Source organism: Pezoporus flaviventris, unplaced genomic scaffold (assembly GCF_033815535.1).
Source record: "Pezoporus flaviventris isolate CSIRO_AGI_PZ_B2104156 unplaced genomic scaffold, CSIRO_AGI_Pfla_v1 ptg000006l, whole genome shotgun sequence".
In the NCBI taxonomy this organism is placed as follows: domain Eukaryota; kingdom Metazoa; phylum Chordata; class Aves; order Psittaciformes; family Psittacidae; genus Pezoporus; species Pezoporus flaviventris.
In genome coordinates, this window is record NW_026892554.1 from 17717047 (window position 1) to 17735489 (window position 18443).

At 39.3% G+C, this 18443-nt stretch overlaps 1 protein-coding gene across 4 annotated transcripts in view; it reads right to left on the reverse strand.

The window, feature by feature from the left end:
- Nucleotides 1-14964, reverse strand: part of VPS13C (vacuolar protein sorting 13 homolog C) — a 90958-nt gene extending 75994 nt beyond the window's left edge. For 3 of the 4 annotated variants that reach the window (XR_009742245.1, XM_061447168.1, XM_061447170.1), the window contains exons 1-8: nucleotides 14765-14964; nucleotides 13089-13132; nucleotides 9150-9192; nucleotides 8300-8395; nucleotides 7427-7528; nucleotides 5051-5113; nucleotides 2910-2975; nucleotides 635-744 (exon numbers count right to left, since the gene is read on the reverse strand). Coding sequence is in view for 3 of the 4 variants with exons in the window: in XM_061447168.1 (XP_061303152.1) it covers nucleotides 635-744; nucleotides 2910-2975; nucleotides 5051-5113; nucleotides 7427-7528; nucleotides 8300-8395; nucleotides 9150-9192; nucleotides 13089-13132; nucleotides 14765-14864 (624 nt within the window). In the remaining variant the exon portion in view is untranslated. The remainder of the gene's footprint in view (nucleotides 1-634; nucleotides 745-2909; nucleotides 2976-5050; nucleotides 5114-7426; nucleotides 7529-8299; nucleotides 8396-9149; nucleotides 9193-13088; nucleotides 13133-14764) is intronic. The other variant, XM_061447169.1, reaches the window with a different exon arrangement.
- Between the last annotated feature and the right edge of the window lie 3479 nt (nucleotides 14965-18443).

The following is an 18443-nucleotide window of genomic DNA, read 5'->3' on the forward strand; positions in this document are numbered from 1 at the left end:
TTTTGGCTTATAAAATCTTCATTAGGAAAGAATTAAGAACTATAGAGTACCACATCTCAGTCAGCTATATCATTTTGACTTCCACCCTTATAAACCTAGTGTCTCTGGAAATAGTCTCAAAATAGGTTTGAGAAATATTCTTTATCTAATGCTTTTCTTTCACATTGAATTATCTCATCACAAACTGCTGCAGCATTTTCCTAAAGGAAGCTCGAAGGAGGCTAGAATAATACCAGTTTGGTTCACATAACCATTCATATTTATGAGCTAAGTGGTTCCAACAATTCACTTCCTTTCTAACCTGTAAACCCATCAGTATCTGTCTTCCAAACCTTACCCAGGACACTGAAAAATTCTGCACATCATCTGCACACAGTAACATAAGAAGAACAGCCATTATCTACAGATAACGAGCAAGGCAATACTGGACAAGGCAAAAAAAGAGAATATATATTTCAAAGATCCAAAATATTTGATTGTCAGTCATATCTGAAGTACTTTATCTGAAGAGGTGCAGAAGAAACCACAGCAACTTTCTCATGATGGCAGAAAACAGTTTCTCTCTATGGACTAAACAATCATGCCTGCACTAGAGCCCAATATAAAATGAAAAGAGTGTGTTCCAGATACTTACATCATCTTCGTATTTCACATGAATGCCTGTGATTTTGACTTGCACATTTTTGATAACTTGAGTTGCAAGCTTTTCTAAGAAAGTATCTTTCTTCTCCACCTTCGGCTTGTCTAAAACAGTAAGTTTTAAACAGTCAGATTTCGATGCAGTTGTTGCATCCGGAGTTTAACCACACCAACCAGCTACACTCATGTACATTTAAAGTTTATTTTAAGGTGAATTCTTGACTTTAAGGTATTTTTATTTAGATTACATATTTTCATTTTTTTCCTTTCCTGTACATCCATATCCTGAAGACATGATGGTAGCTCTGAGTACACAACACAACCATAAGAAAATTTATCTCTAAGTTTCAGTCAAAGCAGTTTAGCTTACAGCAAGTTCTAGTTTAATATACTTCTCCCCACTCCTTCCAAGGTAAAATGTTCTCTCAAGAGTCCCTCAGCAATTAACGGTGAGTTTCAACAAGCAAATCAGTAAAATAGCGTGCTTTAGCACAACATACTCTTGAATAACCAGGGGAAGGTAATACTTGCACAAAAGACCAGTCCATTACAGGCTTTTAAACAACATTCTCTAAGAAAGTTAAAAAGCTGGAACAACAGAAGTGAAAAGAAATACTCCATTTCTTATACTCTGAAATATTCCATTTCTTCCATGCACTTATACTGTAACCATCTAAGCTAGGTCCATATCAGACTTTGTTATTCCATGTAGTGATACTTGAACTTATGCTGAACAAGAGAAGGTAGCAGAAGTTAAATATTCAGGGAAGTTCAGCATTCCACCCACAACAAACGTGCACATGCCAAGACAGTGACGATATTTACAATCCCTCATTACTTAATGACATAACTCTAAAAATATTATCTAAGGCTGAGCATCTTGACATTTTACTAAAATATGTCTAGATGAGCTGTTTGTTCTCTATCTTCACAGCTCCCTTGTCTTGTTCAATATTCACCTTCCAAAGTGGCTATCCCAGAGAATGCCACTAATCAGCCTGGCAAGCTTGTACATCTTTGTTGGAAATGCTACACACAGCTTAAGTTGAAGAAACATCTTGCTACAAATATTGGGATTGTTTTTTTCCCTAAGCTCTAAGGGAGGTTCAGGAGATTCCTTTAAGAATGAAAAGACTTGACTACTGAACACTGATAGAATACTATTTTAGTCAAGAGAGTATTTGATATCTGGCCGTGGCAGGGGGGTTGGAACTAGATGATCTTAAGGTCCTTTCCAAACCTAATGATTCTATGATTCTATATCTAGTAAAAAAAGTAGTCAGAAGCTCAAAAGAAACCAAAACATTACACCACTTTTACATGCAGCTCACATTTCCTCCTGTTTATCTTTATTTCACAACTCCCACTCTCTAGCAAAAGAAGCAAACACAATAATGGGGGGGGGGAGAAGGTAGAAGTGCGTATCGAAGCTTTGTAACTTTCAACTGCAAGCAGGAAACCCATCAATATTTTTCCAGCCAAGTGCAGCTACCAACACCAGAAGTCTGATACCTTAGAAAGTTTATGTAAGGACCCCACAAAGCTCTTACCCCAATTATAAGCCTACGCTGCAGCTTCTTCAAGACCAAATACTTAACGATACAACCACATGGGATAAAGCAACCCAGTATTAGTATGTGACTAGGAATGAAGACCTGCACAGTTTGGTACTTATAGACAATGATGATCCTCTTGGGAAAAAAAACATTAATTTCATTGTGCTTGAAGTATCAGTCATCACACTATGTTAGCTATTTAGAAGAGAAGCTAAAAGGTGCTGAAAAAACTCTACTGCTGTACCATCAGATGGTACATCAGTACTGCTGTACATCAGATTTACTTTACATAGGTGTTACTGGAATGTTTACATAGGTGTTACTGGAATAGTTACATAGGTGTTACTGGAATAGTTAAATAGGTGTTACCAGAATATTACAAAGAATTAAACAAAGAGATCTTTCCACACGCAGTTTTTCCAGCAGTCACAGCAAGTGCCACTAATCAGCCTACCAAATGCATACACTTCTGTTGGAAATGCTAGAGATAGCTCAAGTTGGAGAAACAAGCACAGCTAGCTAAGCAGAGAGAAACAAGGATCCAGAGAACAGATAAACAGCAGAAGAGCTCTCTCCAATTTACATCCTCTTTCAAACAGGAGGAAAACAAAAGGTATCACTGGATGTACATCCAAGCCTAAGAAAAACTAATCCAAACAGAAAGAGAAAAGAAAAAAGTCTTTAAAAAAGTTAAACACCATAATTTTTACCCACCTTTTGAGTGATCACGACCTTTAAAGGGTCTCTTAAAATGCTTTTTATACTTTTTACGCTTACGTCCTTTTTCAGTGCAAGCAATTTTTTGGGAAAAGGATAAAACTCAAGTTAGTAAAGCAGAAGTGTAAGAAAGCATAAGAAAAGATGGAAGAAAGTTTAGCTTGTTTTAAAGCAGAATGCCTTAGTGAGGTCTCATTAAAAGCTTTAAAAGACTTTCAGATCTGTTAAGGAAGTAATCAGCTACTTCTCATAGCACAGAGCTTAATTTTTCCTAATTTTTCCTAATTCATATATACCTACCTTTCAGGCAAGCAATTGGAGCCTTGCTTCCTCCTCCCGCCCCCCCGCGTTGTTTTTTTTTCCAAGTCACCACAGTTCAAAGCCCAGGTAAACTAAGTGACCAGTAAAAACTAGACTAAGGATACACATTTCTACTGGATCAATCATCCTGTCTATTATAAGGTCAAGCCATTTAAACGTAATGTCTGAAGAGTTCAACGAATTACAAATAATCACCAGGCTTCTCAGCAAATACATACCCAGACTCCTTCAGGAGTGCATTGCTTAACACAATTCCAGATCGCATATGGTCAAAAGAGAGATAAAAACAGAGCCATGACTGCTTATTAGAAAGCCTGGGGAAGAAGCCTTTCAGTAATTTGTTTGGTTTTTATTTAAGGCCCTCAGGCAGGTAATTGTCATAACTGAACAGTTAATAATATAAAAAAAGAAAAAAAGAAAAACATGGAAGTTTACATCCAAAAGAGGCCTCTACCATACAAGGGCACAACCTCCAAGTTAAAATATTTGAGATGTACATGGAAACCCAACAAGCACTCTTCAATATGACTCTCATGTAAATCACCAGTATGGTATCAAAGCAATGGGAAAGAACAACAGAGTAACTGCAGAAAAGGCATACAAAAATTATGGCTCTTTAAAAGCTTTATATGAAACCGAATATATTATTTACACACAAATTACAACCAGTCACAACCATTTCATGGATTATTGTTCATATATTTGCACATTTCTAACTTTGGTGAGTTGCATTGTTTCTTTTCCCTCTCTGGCCATGTACGGGTAAAAGAACTGGGCAATAGGGCTGCTGGTGCTTAACTTTAAGAGGTTGCAGCATGATAAGGGTGTATCCCACTAAAACAAGAAGGAAGCAAGTGCAGTAGTCTATGTCTGGGCAACAGCTTTATCTTTATGTAATTTGCATGCCTGTTCAAACAAAGAACAAAGTGCCTGCCAAGACCTCAACCTGTCTTGCAAGTAAGGTGATCACCCTATAAAGAGAAACTATGCCAAAGAGAAGCAACATTTTATTCTGCATAGTTCCTTTTAACACTACACGTAATCCTCTATAAATGATATTTGTGAAAGACGGCATCCTGCCCTTACTGTTGATTTTGTATTTCTAAGACCTTCATTCCCATGTATGAGAAAACCAAGGCACCACAATTTTCCTCTTGACTACCCTAAGCCATTACTATAGAGAAACTAACTGCATGGGTTTATGTGTGTTCTAAACCTGCACTCAGACAAAAGCCTGCTAAGTAATATGGGCTAAGAATAAATTTCTGAAAACTTGTCTCAAGACAGAAGTATAGCAGACACAACATAGTAACAGTTCCTCTAAATTTCAATGGAAAATCTTTACTTGTCTAACTTCAGAGCAGTCCAAATAAACAGAACCAGGGGAAAAAAGCATGCTAAATGCCCTCAATTTGCTACGGTTCATTTTGCCTGTCCGTGGCTTTAACACAGACTGAACTTCCAATGTCTCAAGCCCAGACACTCCGACAGTAATTACCCTCTATTCTCAAAACACCTAAAGATAGTGTTCTAAAACTACAGTAGAATGTTATTAGCATTTTATAACATTCTTGACCTCAATGTGGCTAATGGAAATCTTTCTAAATGGCACCGAAGTCTTTTTCAACAGCCATTCAATTAAGACAGGACTTGTCATTGCAAGTTTCCTCTTGAATCCACTGTCATTAAAATCTTATTACTAGAACCACCAATATGTGGATGATGACCAAATAAGTATCATTTCCTCGTTTCAATGTCTGGGTATTTTGGGAGGGGTTGTTTTTATGTGCAAAATATAACTAACCATGCATACCCACCAGGCTTGGTGTCCTTGTAAATCAGACTCTCCAACCCATACAAGGAATCTTGTGAATGAGTGCCTTGGTCCACATGGCAGCAAATAACCAAAAAAATCATTTTGTTTAAAAGAAGGAAAGCAGTTCCCAATTTAATATTAAGTTTTCAAAACTGCTATGACACATTAGTATTTCCAGTACAGTACCTGACAGCCAGTCACTTCAGAATATCAAGTCTCACACATTATCTACATAGACAAATTATGCAATTTTCATTTTACTCATAACCAGCCAAAGAAAACTGCTGCAAGCTTTGGTCTCCATATATGACTTTTCATACTGACAGATTTTAATAACTTAGAAAACAAAAAATGTTTTGCCAGCTCAGGTCAGCAGAGCTTGTTATCCTTTCCCCATCACACAACACTAAACACACAGTGACATGACTATTTTACTCAATATTTGAACAGCATGTCTAAAGAAAATATCCCCAGGACTGTTTATGCAAGGAAACTCAAATAAATGCAGGTGCTGATACAAGGTTCTAAACACACTAAGGTAAGCTGAGTACTAACCAGAAAAGCAAATATTGCTGAGAATTCATGGACACTGGCAACTTTCTATTCAATGTATTTCCTAGGTTTTCACCAACTATTGTGTTCTTAAAAGTGTACAGGAAGAGCTGAATTTCTTAGTTTATGGTGCAGCAGAGCAACTTGGGTCCTAAGACTTCTGCAAAAGCAAGGGATTTGCTCATACAACTATACAAGCACCCCTCAGTACAATATTCTAGTACACCAGAAACACAAATATCTATCACTGAGATACCAAAGAATATCTCAAGTTGGGAAGGACCCATAAGGATCTTGCTTGCAGTGTGATTGAGAGGATAACTAGAGTTCAGAAGAACTCAATGTGAATGTTCCTCTAGCTTTCCCTTCACAAGGCTGAAAGTTTAAAACTGCAAAACATGACTGAATCTGATTCTAGTTCTTTATACAAGGAGTTGCGCTCCTGAGGTATCATTTTACATGATTCCCCACCCCCCCCAAAAAAAAAAAAATTTTAAATCCTCACAAATGCTGAATGCATTAAGTTTCTTTCAAAAACTATGACAGTCACAGGCACACAGACTCACTCTTAACTTTATGAAATTCCAGAACTGGAATTCCTCAAGCAGTACTCATTAGGCTAAACTTTTCTCATTATATTAGCTCTTCATCCCATTGCTACTACTGCAAAGAATAATGGCTGAAGCATTGGTACTTTACAGTATCCATGTCCTACATAACCAAGGTTAAACTTCTATGAACATTCCTTTGCCCCAGTATAAAGTATGGCTGCAAAATTCATCGACTTAAGTTTCTTAGCTCTCATACAGTTTCTGGCACATTAAAGACAAGAAATAAAGCAAGGATTCTCTAAACAGATTGCCACATTGCTATCTGAAGTAAACTGCAAATGTAAATCAACTAGCAAAGCAGAAACAAGGCAGTAAATAAACGAAGAGATTACAATCAAACTATCTTTTTCAAGTGTTCCGTGCTTCATTTCATCTTCAGTAACTTTTCCAAGGCAAGTAATTTGCAGCATTACATGAATCGTAAAGATGCATCTTAAGAACCATTATACCACCCAACAAACAGGTCTCACTTCAGACAAAAACTTCAGTAATAACGTTTTCCTCTATCATAGGCAGTTACCTGTCATTGGTTTAGAGCTTGGCTTCTGTTCAAAGAAGCCAGTCATATACTGTAATTGCCACAGATATTTGTTACAACAAAGAATAACCCCACCACAAATCAGGTTAACTGGAGTGAAATTATCAATTATTTTATCTTATAATTGAAAGTTGAAATTTTTTTAATGACCTAGGTCAAAATTTTCTTATGTTAAATCGTGTTCTTGTGTCATTAATTATTTCCTGCTCAAGACAGTCTCATTTCTCAAACCAGTCAAAATGCAGTGTATCATAAAAGGACAGCAGAAACTGATATGAAAGTAGTATTCTTGCAAACTTTACCACTATCCTTAGATAAACATCTATTACCAAATCTCTAAAGCAATATAACAACATCAGCCTCATGTAATGCAATTTCCATCTTTGGTCCTGTTTCCCTATAGCTTTAAGAAAAAAAGGAAAAGAAAAAAACAAAGACATACCATACTATCAAATTCCCATTTCCAATGGAAGCTGACTGGATAAATGAGTGGTAAAAGTAAATAAATAACATTTCTTTCAAGCCTTACAGGAAAAAGGTTTTTCAAAGCACTGCAGTAAGATTAGCCAGACGCTTGAAAAAACAAAATTCATTATGTCAGTCACAAAAAAGAACAAAAAGAATAGCACATTAAGTCCTCAAATTCCAGTGGATATTTGTATTAGTAACTCAGTACCTTTCTCTGCTGCTTTCAGCAAGGCTTCCTCAATCCTTGCCAGTTCCTTTTGTTTATTATCCTGTAAGTATTTTTCTTCCTTCTCTGCATCATATTTAATGCCTGTAAGCCAAGTTGTGACAGCTTTAATCCTAAATTTCAAGTTACATAAATGTATAATCAAGAAATGCATGCCACATATTCAACATGATGTTGCAAAATACCTTGATAAAGGCTATTCTAGGTTTAATTGCTGAAAGCTGCATCCAGCCTCTAAAATAGTTAATTTTTACACAGCAAAATACAGAATGATCACACCAACAGTCCAATATTAATTCATAACAGAATCTTTCCTTGGAAATTCAGGGCCTCCAGTGTGATCTGTGCAATATCCCGCAGGTTTGTAAGTTCTACTACATGTATATTTAACACCCTAGAAACTTGCAAGTTTTCTTAACACAACAGAGGTTCTGATTTCAGAGAAAACTAATCTAGCTCTTTGATCCTCTTCCCTCTCCCTAAAAACAGTTCTAATGGAATTACTACTTTCAACTGCTCTCAGTTAGAAGCAGAAGAACAGTACCATGCAACAGCTAAAAGACCCAAGCCATGCCAGAAAAGTGGATTCAGAATAAGCACACTTCAGAGGAAACCTGGCTGTTGTCTTAAACTTGGAACGGATACAACCAAGGATTTACATAAAAGCAACAGGGGCTGTTTTCTCCCACCCCTCTTCCACTAACTTTTGCATAGAAAAAGCATTTGTATATAAATTTCCCTGAGGGAACAGAACATATAAATGGCATCTTACATGAACTACTTGCTATTATGTATATGCATCTACAGGGTACCCTTTCTTTTCCATTAAATTGTGCTGTTGAAGAATTGACGTACTTGCTCCAGGAACTATTAGAAGATACAAGCCTTCCAGAGTTGCAACAACCGCCTCACCATAGAGATTTTTCCAAGGAATCTTCAGAGTAAGTTTATCTAAACAAAGCAGATACAGTTAATCAAAACCAAAATCTACACTGTTGTCCATGCAACACCTCGGACATCAAAGAGCATTAGCCCTGTATCTTGACGTCCTAAACAGGAGGCAAGCAGAAACCATATGGGCCTAAACATTTTATAAAGTCCTTGAAGTGATAAAAAGCATGCAGAGAAAATACAAACAGCTATAAGCAAGAAAATACAGTTTGAGTCAGAAGACTTCAGCTCAAAACTTGAGATCATGACTAGAGTTCAGTTCACTGGGATGAATGCGATTTTCCCACGGAAGTAGAAATACAACACACATCTCCAACAAATATTTCATGTGAAAAAGCAATGCAGGGAATTTTTTTTTTTAAAAAGCATACATCTGAGAGTCCCTAAACCCTTGACATGTTTGCCAGTCTCAGAAATCTTACTTAAATTCTTCGTATTTCTTATCTGTCCTTTAAAGAGCCATGCGCATTCTGCCCATGCTGAACAGCTCTCTTGATCAACCATGTACCTGGAAAAAACCTCTCAGACAGGTTTTTCATAGCAGCTGGTAAAGTTACACAAACAGGGTTTGCCAGATAACATTTTATGATTTATCCAGGGCAGTTACATTGGACTTCAGCATGTTTCAACAGCACATAAGAGATCATTTAAGAAAGCTTAATGAAAGAAGCAGGACTCAGGTCAGAGGCAGGACTGACCTTTAGGCCTATACTAACGTTTCCATTTCAACAATTCCATTGAAGCAAAAACTTACCTATCTGACCAACTTTTATTCTAAAAGGTATATCCAGTTCACTCTGTACAGAAAAAAGAGAAAAAAAAAAAGAAAAAAAAAGAAGAAACATTGAAGAGATCCATGTATTTTAAAGATAAGCTGGTTTATACAGCAAAATTACTATCTTCTGTTACGATGATTTACCCAGAACTGAAGATGCAAAACAGAAACAGTTCTACAAACAACAGACTTAACTATTCAGCAATACTCACATGAACTCAGGAATTCATAAATGCAGTTAAGGCTTGTAGAAAGCCTCAAAACAAAGAATTTACACATTTCTGGCAATTCTCTCCAAGTATGATAATATTTTCATTCCAAAGGTTACTAAAGAGTAAAATTTTATCCATATACAAGAATTTGCATTTTATATTTTTTATTAATTTGCCACATAGGTCTTTTGTTTTTAATAACAGCATTTAGTATTTACAAACATATAAAAAGTCTTGCTAACAGTACTGAGAAAGCCTCTGCAAAATGCCTACCAAACATCAAGATACGCTCACAAATGAGAAACATGTTATTATTACCATCAATTACCATCAATTAAAATCTCACAAAGTATCTCTACTTTCAGCAAAAGCAAGAATGTAACCATAGGAATATCAAGAACATAAAAGGAGAGGCAAAGTAAAGAGGGAGCACGAGAAAATAAGTGGAAATATTACGAAGTGAACACATTAAGCTTCCAGAAATGTCTACCACGTCAGTATTCTTTTCAAACAAGTTAACCACAGTTCAAAGACCTGAGGATAAATCTTAACCTCAAAGATTATAAAAAGCAAACCCATTTTCCCAAAAGAGATGGATGCTAACCACTTCTCTCTTCCCTTGTACTAGAAAACAACCTTGACCACTTTTCCAACAACTTAAAATAATTTAAAAGGGCTGCTCCAAACAAGAAATTAACATTTCTGCCAGATTTGCAAAGTTTTTAAGTAGCATTCTGAGCTGCACTTAGGAGCCTCTCATCAACCTTTTTAATTAAAAGTGATTAAATGTGTGACACTTCCACAGATTATTCTTTTTTGGTACCTTGAAGAAAGAACTGAAAAGCAAGAGCTATGGAATATTTTAACCATGTTCTGCTTGTAACTGCATAGTCCTAGAAACTTTTCATAAAGCTTTAGATTTCTCATGGTCACAACTATTCTTCAATACTTCCCAAATATTCCTTCCTGCAGGCTGCTACATGTTAAAAATCTGGTCAATAAACTTAACCGGAAGCTTTCTGCTCAGTTTGATTGGTTTTGGTTGCTTTTTTTTTTTAATATATCAGAAGTGAGAGAGCAAACAGACTCACTTAAAATAGTTTGATCTCCAAACTTTCTTTTTAGTGGTAAGAACAGACATTAAGAAGAAGCTGAAACAAACTGTGACAGCAAAGAAAGATCTCTGCTTTTAATAAAGTCAGAAGGAGAAGACTGCTCCACCAACTAAATCTACTTCATTTAATACTGTATTAATGGCCCATAAATTAAAACCATGGGAGCACAGTGGGCTGATGTTAACACAACAAAAAGATGATTTACTGAAAATAGTTCAAGACTATAACTAAGAAGAAACATGCAATATTAGCTTTGAAGATTTTAAAAGCTGGATACTGGATACAAACTGACAAATACAGAAGCTCAGATTTTAAGCTTTTTGAAGCTTATAAGCTCAGAAATAGGTAAAAATTTCTAAGGAGCCTAGATCAGTCTGTCATCAGCCATTTTTCATTATAATTGAAAAAAAAAAAAAGAAGGATAAAGCTGAAGAAATCCATTGGAAAGAATTCATTACTATCATAAGTTTTTAACAAAGTAAAAAAGGAACATTAATAGCAACTACCCCATTATACTTCTGCACTTTTATAAGTGAAGTCACACAAAACAGAACAAAAGCCTCGAAAGAGAGAAGTACATTATTTCACAGAATGACACTTCAGCAATGTCAGCAAACTCTTTTTCTAACATGTTTTGCGGAAAATAATAGTTATATGGTTACTTTTTCAAGATTAATAAGAATTCATTTGTAAAACAATTTTGCACAATTTTACTTCAGAAATCTTACACTAATCTTGTTTAGTTGACTTTGCATGAGCTGAAGGCTAAATTCTGAGAAAGGTCTGACAAACCTCCATTTTAATTAAATGCTCTTTTATTATGACCAAGGAAAAAAAAGCCACTTTCAGCGAGCATAACACTAAAACTAACAGTTTGCTCATCTCCCTTTTCCTTAGGAATTCCTTCTGTCACATTTGTAAAGTCCAGTATCTACATACAAAAATCAAAAGTTAGTAATTTTCTAGTGGAAAACCTCAAAAGGAAAACAAAACCAGTCCAGACAGCAGCAGACAGGCAAACTAGGACAGAAAAAGTTGCACCATATCATATTCCTTTAATCTCTTCTTTTTCAGGAAGGTATAGGTACTTCTGTAAAAATGGTGTTCAACATCAACCTTCCATTAATTACTTTTGCATAGAAATCTAATAAATTGCAATTGGAAAGCAGTCAGAAACATCCCTTAGTTTTAGTTCTTGAATTTGCCTCAGCTCGCTCTCAGCTCTGGTCAGTCACACAAAAGACTCTGCATTTTTGTAAGTCAGAACTCCTAGAAGCATAATCAACTATTATAAGAAAGAAAGACAAAGCAGATAACACGTTCTTCCTTCCTTTTTTTTAACTACCAGATTATGAAGATACTTGTGTCAAAACTTTTCAAATACAACGTTATCTGGAATTGATGAAAAGGGCAGGTAAAATATGAAACTTCAGAACAATGAAGAGAAAACAATAGTTAGGCCATACAAAGATCCAACAGGTTTTCAGTTCACAGAAGAGTAATACTTCTCTTTATTGAAATCTGAAGCACACTAAAAGCTGCAGTGAGATTCTCTCAGTTGCACAGGTGTTTATTAGCTCAATTAAAGAACATTAAAATCAGTCAAGTTCTTTCTTCAGGCAAGAACATGAGTACTAATGCAATTTATTTCTTGTTTTTCCTTCACTCCATCACTCCGATTTTGAATGGAGCATTTGAATAACCATATTTACTTTCACAGAGTACACATCTTACTGCCTGCCAGTTTTAATATGCATCAATTTACACAGAACATCATAAAAATAAAGTTTCAATCCCATCAACTGATGTAGAAGGATTTATTCTCCCTTCATTCCCACACCAATAACTGAGAAAGGAACCACTGTGTTTCAGAAGACTGCAATTCTCAGAAGATCAACCAATTTGCACAAGTTGTACCTTGAAAAATCTATTTATTCAAGCAAAGCTGGGGAAAAAGAAAAAAAAAAAGTGCATATATAGGCCTATGCCAGCCCATTAGATCTAGTAAATCGTTCAGAAACATAAAAACATCTATTGCATGGACATAAAAGTGCAGAAAAAAGATCTCCCCAGGAGCCTTCTCCAGGCTGAACCAGCCCAGCTCTTCCAGCCTGACTCCAGAGCAGAGTTGCTCCAGCCCTTGCAGCATCTTAGTGGCCTCCTCTGGACTCCCTCCAACAGCTCTCTTGTGGTGTTGCCCCAGAGCTAGATGCAGGGCTGCAGGGGAGTCCTCATGAGAGCCAAGGAGGAGAACCCCTCTTCAACCTGCTGGTCATGTTCCTTTTGATGCATGCTTTTAAATATCTTACCATTTCAAGCCTCAAATAGTAGAACAGGTTCTATCTGCATGCATGGATAACATGGAAAAACTTCAAAATCCTATTGCTAAGTTCTCTTCTAGAGGACTACACATCGTTTTAACCACAGCTTCTTTTCTTTTGTTGTTCAAGTAATGAGCAAAATTAGAAGCAGTTAAGTAAGGACTTACTTCCAATGACCAGTAAAGAATTCATACTGCGTAACATGAGACTACAGTAATATTTTACCCTATAGACCCATAAAAGCAATTTTTAAATTATTAGAATACTTACTAGTGCATTCTCCTTTATCTGTAAATTGTCAAGTGCCACATTACCTGTTCAGGAGAAAAAGTACAGAACAAGTGACTACAACTATTACGTAAATCAGAACAAGAAACACAACTACAACCCTTGCAAGTACACGTTATTAAAATCTGAAAAACTTTGTCCAGATACAGAATAGCACAGTAAATGTCTAATTTGTTAGTTATTAAACACTGATTATTCAGACAAAATTTCATGGATGAAGAGATTACAGATGCCTTAGATGTCTGCATGTTTCTATTCCATTAAATATATGTACAATAATAGGAAATCCTTCTTAGTATTCATTGTGAATGTCCTACCAAGGTAGCGTAGACTAGGAACACTGCATCTTGTTTTTGATTTTAGATAAAAAAATCATGAATCATAGAGCCACAAAAATATACTCCTATTTTCACAAACACATTAACTGTCATTGGCAGCATAACAGGATTTCCAAAGGGAATGCTTTCACATAGAATTATACTTGAGAAAAGGACATACACCTCTTAGGACTTTAATGCCAGATTCCTCAGAGCTATGTTCCACAATAGAGACACTAGTATTTTATAAATGTTAAATTATTTACTACCATGGCAAAGTTAAAACTAAGATGACACGAAAAGTCTTTGTGTATGGAAGGCATCTAAAATACCCAGACTTCTCTAGACAGTATAGAATCACAGAATCGGCTGGGTTGGAAATACCTTTAAGATTAAGTCCAATCTTTACCCCAGGACTGCTAAATCCGTCACTAAACCATGTCAAACTCCATCAGTACTTCAACTGTTTCTTTGCATGCCTGCAGGGCATCAAACTGACGTGCGGGTGCGCTCACTGAGCACTGCTACTCCACACTATTGCACCGTCACATCTGTTTAATGCACATTGTTTTAGCAGGTGAGAGACACAGCTCGGCAGGCACCACAACCAAGACCTGCCCTCCTCCGGGGGCCGCCATGTAGAGTCCACCTGACGCTCCACCACGCCACAGGCAGACCTCAGAGCACGCTTGGGCTTCTACCCAGTGTATTCTCAAGAAAGAGAAGACAAAAAATGGCTTTTTTTTTTTTTTCCCTTGCCGACAGATTCCTCCCTCAGAGCACTCGGAGGGCAGCGGCGTGCACCCACACCTCGCCTCAGCGACTGCCACAGCTGGGACCCCAACTTCGTTCTTTCTCCCCCTACAAACTGGAGCCCTGTCACTGTGCTTGGATCTCTCCTGCAGCTTTCCTCGAAGCAACAGCAGGACCCTCCGGCCGCCACCGGGCAGAGGTCGCCGCTGGGGGAATGGGGGAGCCGCCACAGATCGACCTCAGCTGCCGACCCTCACGAGGAGGGAGGGAGGGAAAGAGACAAGGTGCAGAGGCCACGGGCACAGAGGGGCAGACTGTCTACCACAGCGAGGCGAGCCTGCGGCCACACGCTGACCTTCCGCCGCTCACGACGGGCCGCGGCTCCGCAGCTCGCCCCCTCCTCACTGGGGGAGGCAAAGTACAGACCGACCGCCCCTCAGAGGGGCCGCCGGTGCCTCAGCCCGCCAACCCCTCACGGGGGGACCGCAGCCAACGAAATCCGTTTCCCTCCCACCACCCTCCTCAGTGACAGCAGCGGCCCCGCAGCACCACGGAAGCTACGGGCGGGAGAGCGAAGGGGCTCCTTACCCCCCCATATGCCCAGCTTGAGCTGAGACTTGTTCAGGTTCTCCACATAGTCGCCCAGGAAGCGGTTCAGCAGATCCGCCACCACCGACTCCAGCACCATGTTGGAGGCAGGCTCCGCTGCGTGCGCACCGCGGCCCACCGGTACCGGAGAGCGGCGAGAGGAGGGGGCGGTGTGAACAGCGCCGGGTGCAGCCCCGGCAGTCAGCTGACGGGGCGGGGGCAGCCCGGCGCCTCACGGGGGGCGGAGCCGCGCGCAAGGGGCGAGTGGAGAGAGCGGAGCGGCTGCGCAGCGGTGCTCGGCCGCGGGCTGATCCTCGGGTGACTGCCGAGGCGAAGGGCCGGAGCGTGGCGGGCAGCCCCGCGCTGGCAGAGCCGCGGTGCCGAAGGAGCGCCCTGCGGCGGGCAGCGCTCCCGCGCGGTGAGGTGCGGTGTCGCCGCCGGAGCGTGGCCGCAGTCCCCGGTTCCCCTGGTCCTCTTGGAGAGGAAAGGCACCGTGCGCTGAGCGCGGCCACGGAAACCTTCGTTTGTCACCGGCACCCTCTCCCCGCCTCCTCCGCAGCCCGCGCGGTGACTGGAGGCTGACGGGCCTGGCGCCCCTGAGGCGATTCCCGCCCAAAGCTGTGTACACCTGAGGGGCAGCGAGCGCCCCCTGGTGCAAGTGAGGTAAATCCACAGTGCTCTGCTTGGATCTTGGAAATAGCGGGCGGATACATATCATTCTCATTCCAGTAACAATGTCAAACGCATCTTCAGTTTGTTGAATATGGAATACGCCATAGGATCCAGTCCAGAGCATGCAAGCAGCACAAGATTATTTAGCACCTTTATTCACATTTTAAGGGACAATTGCCACACCTGTACCCCATTACAGTGTATGTATATGCCTACCTTTCCAGCAAGCATTTTTAAAACGAAGGATTCAGTGGATAAGTCAGATTTATGCCACAAAGACCAGTGTTCAGGCCTGCACTGCATGTTAAACACAATGGCCCAGATGCAGGTTTGACTGGGGAAGTCATACTGCTGAATGCTAGAGATGTATGGAAATGCTAGGGAGGTCCACCAGGCTCTCTCCTTGTGCCCTCTGTAAGCCATGTATCAACATAAAAGTGCAAAAAGATGTTACAAAACCACACATAGTTTAAGGAAAAGAAGCTTTTCTCCCCCCACCTATTATGGCAGTTCTTGCCCAAGCACGGAAAGATGCTTTATTAATGCTCAAAATCATCTCAGCATGTTTAATTCTAGTCCTTTTGCAAAACTGGGCTGTGCCTGAAAGGAGGTAAATCGGTTTATGTTGACTTGTTAGTGCTGCCTTTGTTCTTTATGAGAAATGCAGCTGTGGTGGCAACCCCAGAGGTGATTTCAGGGACCCTAAGTCTGTCTCTGTACCTTCAAACTGAGCACGTGGTGATTCTGACAGGATTACTTTAACAGTGTAATCTCAACACTACAGGTTTTTTATATGTGGATGGCATTAAAATTGTCTAAAACTGTGGAAGAATAAGGCATGCTGTGAATTATTTTAAATAAAGCTATCTTTAAAAACACCCAGCATTGACTACAGCCTCTCTAGTAAGTTACAAAGTTATGGAGGGAAGGTGTACAAGGGAGTTGTGAATGCCAGGCACCAGCCCACACCACTTGCATGTGACCACAGGCTGCAGTATACTAAGGAGTAATGCTAGTCTGTTCTCTGGAAGACAAGAGTTGTTTATGGACAATTGAGCACACTTTTGCCCCAGTAAATGGGAGTAATGTAACAAGAAGAGGCCAGCTATTAGGGAAAGGGTTTACAGTTTTAATTCAGAGCTGAGACCCAAAATAATCAACCCCAAACTCTTTTTTTTCTCATCTCGCAATACAAACTGTCAGCCTCCAAAGACCACGACAGTTATGTGTATCTCTACAGCTAAGGGCTGGACATACATAAAGCTGATTCTATATATGTATATATATATATAAAACTGTTTATATTCTAGTGAGTGACTTAGCAGTAATGTTTGTCACAGAGACAAACTGCATTTGGAAGGTTTATTTCTTTCCATCGTAAGAAGAGGTTGCACTGATTTCTAAAATAAAGCTTCTCTTACAGAAGTATTCCCTGAAATTCCTGAGCAACATGACATTAATTTTATTGAACAAGTGCTCTCATGCCAGTTTCTCTGGTTTTCCAAAGTCAAACTCATTCCTGACAATTTTTTTAATCTTAAGTAACATGTTAATACAACTTATCTTCTATAATGCCTTAAAAGTTCTTCACCACTTAATTGATTTCTGCATATCCTAGTGTTGAAGTAGAGTTTTAGTCAAAAATTCCTGAATTCTCATTTTATGGTCTATTTAGTTTCAGAGAGGAAGACAAATTGCTAATTAGGGAAAACTATAGAAACTGGCAATTTATGTTTTATTTGTTTCATTCTTTTGTGCAGTGTTGTCTGTTCAAAGTCCTTCCTACCGCAGGAAAGTGGCAATGCAAGCAAACACAACAAGGAGTTGTGAATAGAGCTTCTGCTGCTCTTCTGATAAGTAACAAACTTTCATTTGTGCTTTTTGTTTTATGAAACTTTCAAAGACTTTATCTTATTTTGCTTTTGTATATACAAGCCACAGGTGAATAACTAAGGTCTGAGCAAAAGTACTGGCTAAACAGTGGCAGCTCATGCTCTTAATGTATGTAAATATAAGAACAGTTGTGCAAATTAACGGCATTGCATGTTCTGTATAACAATTATACAATACAGCCAGCATGATATATCCATTTTCTACTTCATGTTTCATAACAGTCATAATTTTTGCACAGCAAAACAGAAAGTTAATCACAACTAAAAAGGGTGTTGAAAAACATAATAAAATAGCTTCTATGTGGTTAAATACTGTTAGTTAAAAACTGACTAAAATGTCTGCCTAAAGAACTCCATGAATTTTTAAAATCTTGTTATAGTATATATTTGAGTAAATTAAATTTCTACTGCTCTTTACAAACGTATTTTCCTACTGAACATGAATATATGACCAAGTGGATCAAAGAATTGCTCCTGAAGTAACATGATTGCTAAGGCACATGAAAAACAACAAGGTGCTTGGTGACAGCCAGCATGGCTTCACTAAGGGGAAATCCTGCCTGACCAATTTGGTGGCCTTCTATGATGGGGCTACGGAACTGATGGACAGGGGTAGTACAGTTGATGTCTTCTACCTGGACTTGTGCAAAGCGTGCGACACTGTCCCACACAACATCCTTGACTCTAAATTGGAGAGACATCAGTTTGATGGATGGACCACTCGGTGGATAAAGAACTGGCTGGATGGCTGCACACAAAGAGTGTGGTCAACGGCTCAATGTCCGGCTGGAGACCAGTAACGAGTGGTGTCCCTCAGGGATCAGTGTTGGGACCGGTCTTGTTCAGCATCTATGTCGCTGCCATGGACAGTGGGATTGAGTGCGCCCTCAGCAAGTTTGCCGATGACACCAAGCTGTGTGGTTCAGTTGTTACGCTGGAGGGAAGGAATGCCATCCAGAGGGACCTCGACACACTTGTGAGGTGGGCTGATGCCAACCTCGTGAAGTTTAACCATGACAAGTGCAAGGTCCTACACCTGGGTTGGAGCAATCCCAGGCACAGCTACAGGTTGGGCAGAGAAGAGATTCAGAGCAGCCCTGCAGAGAAGGACTTGG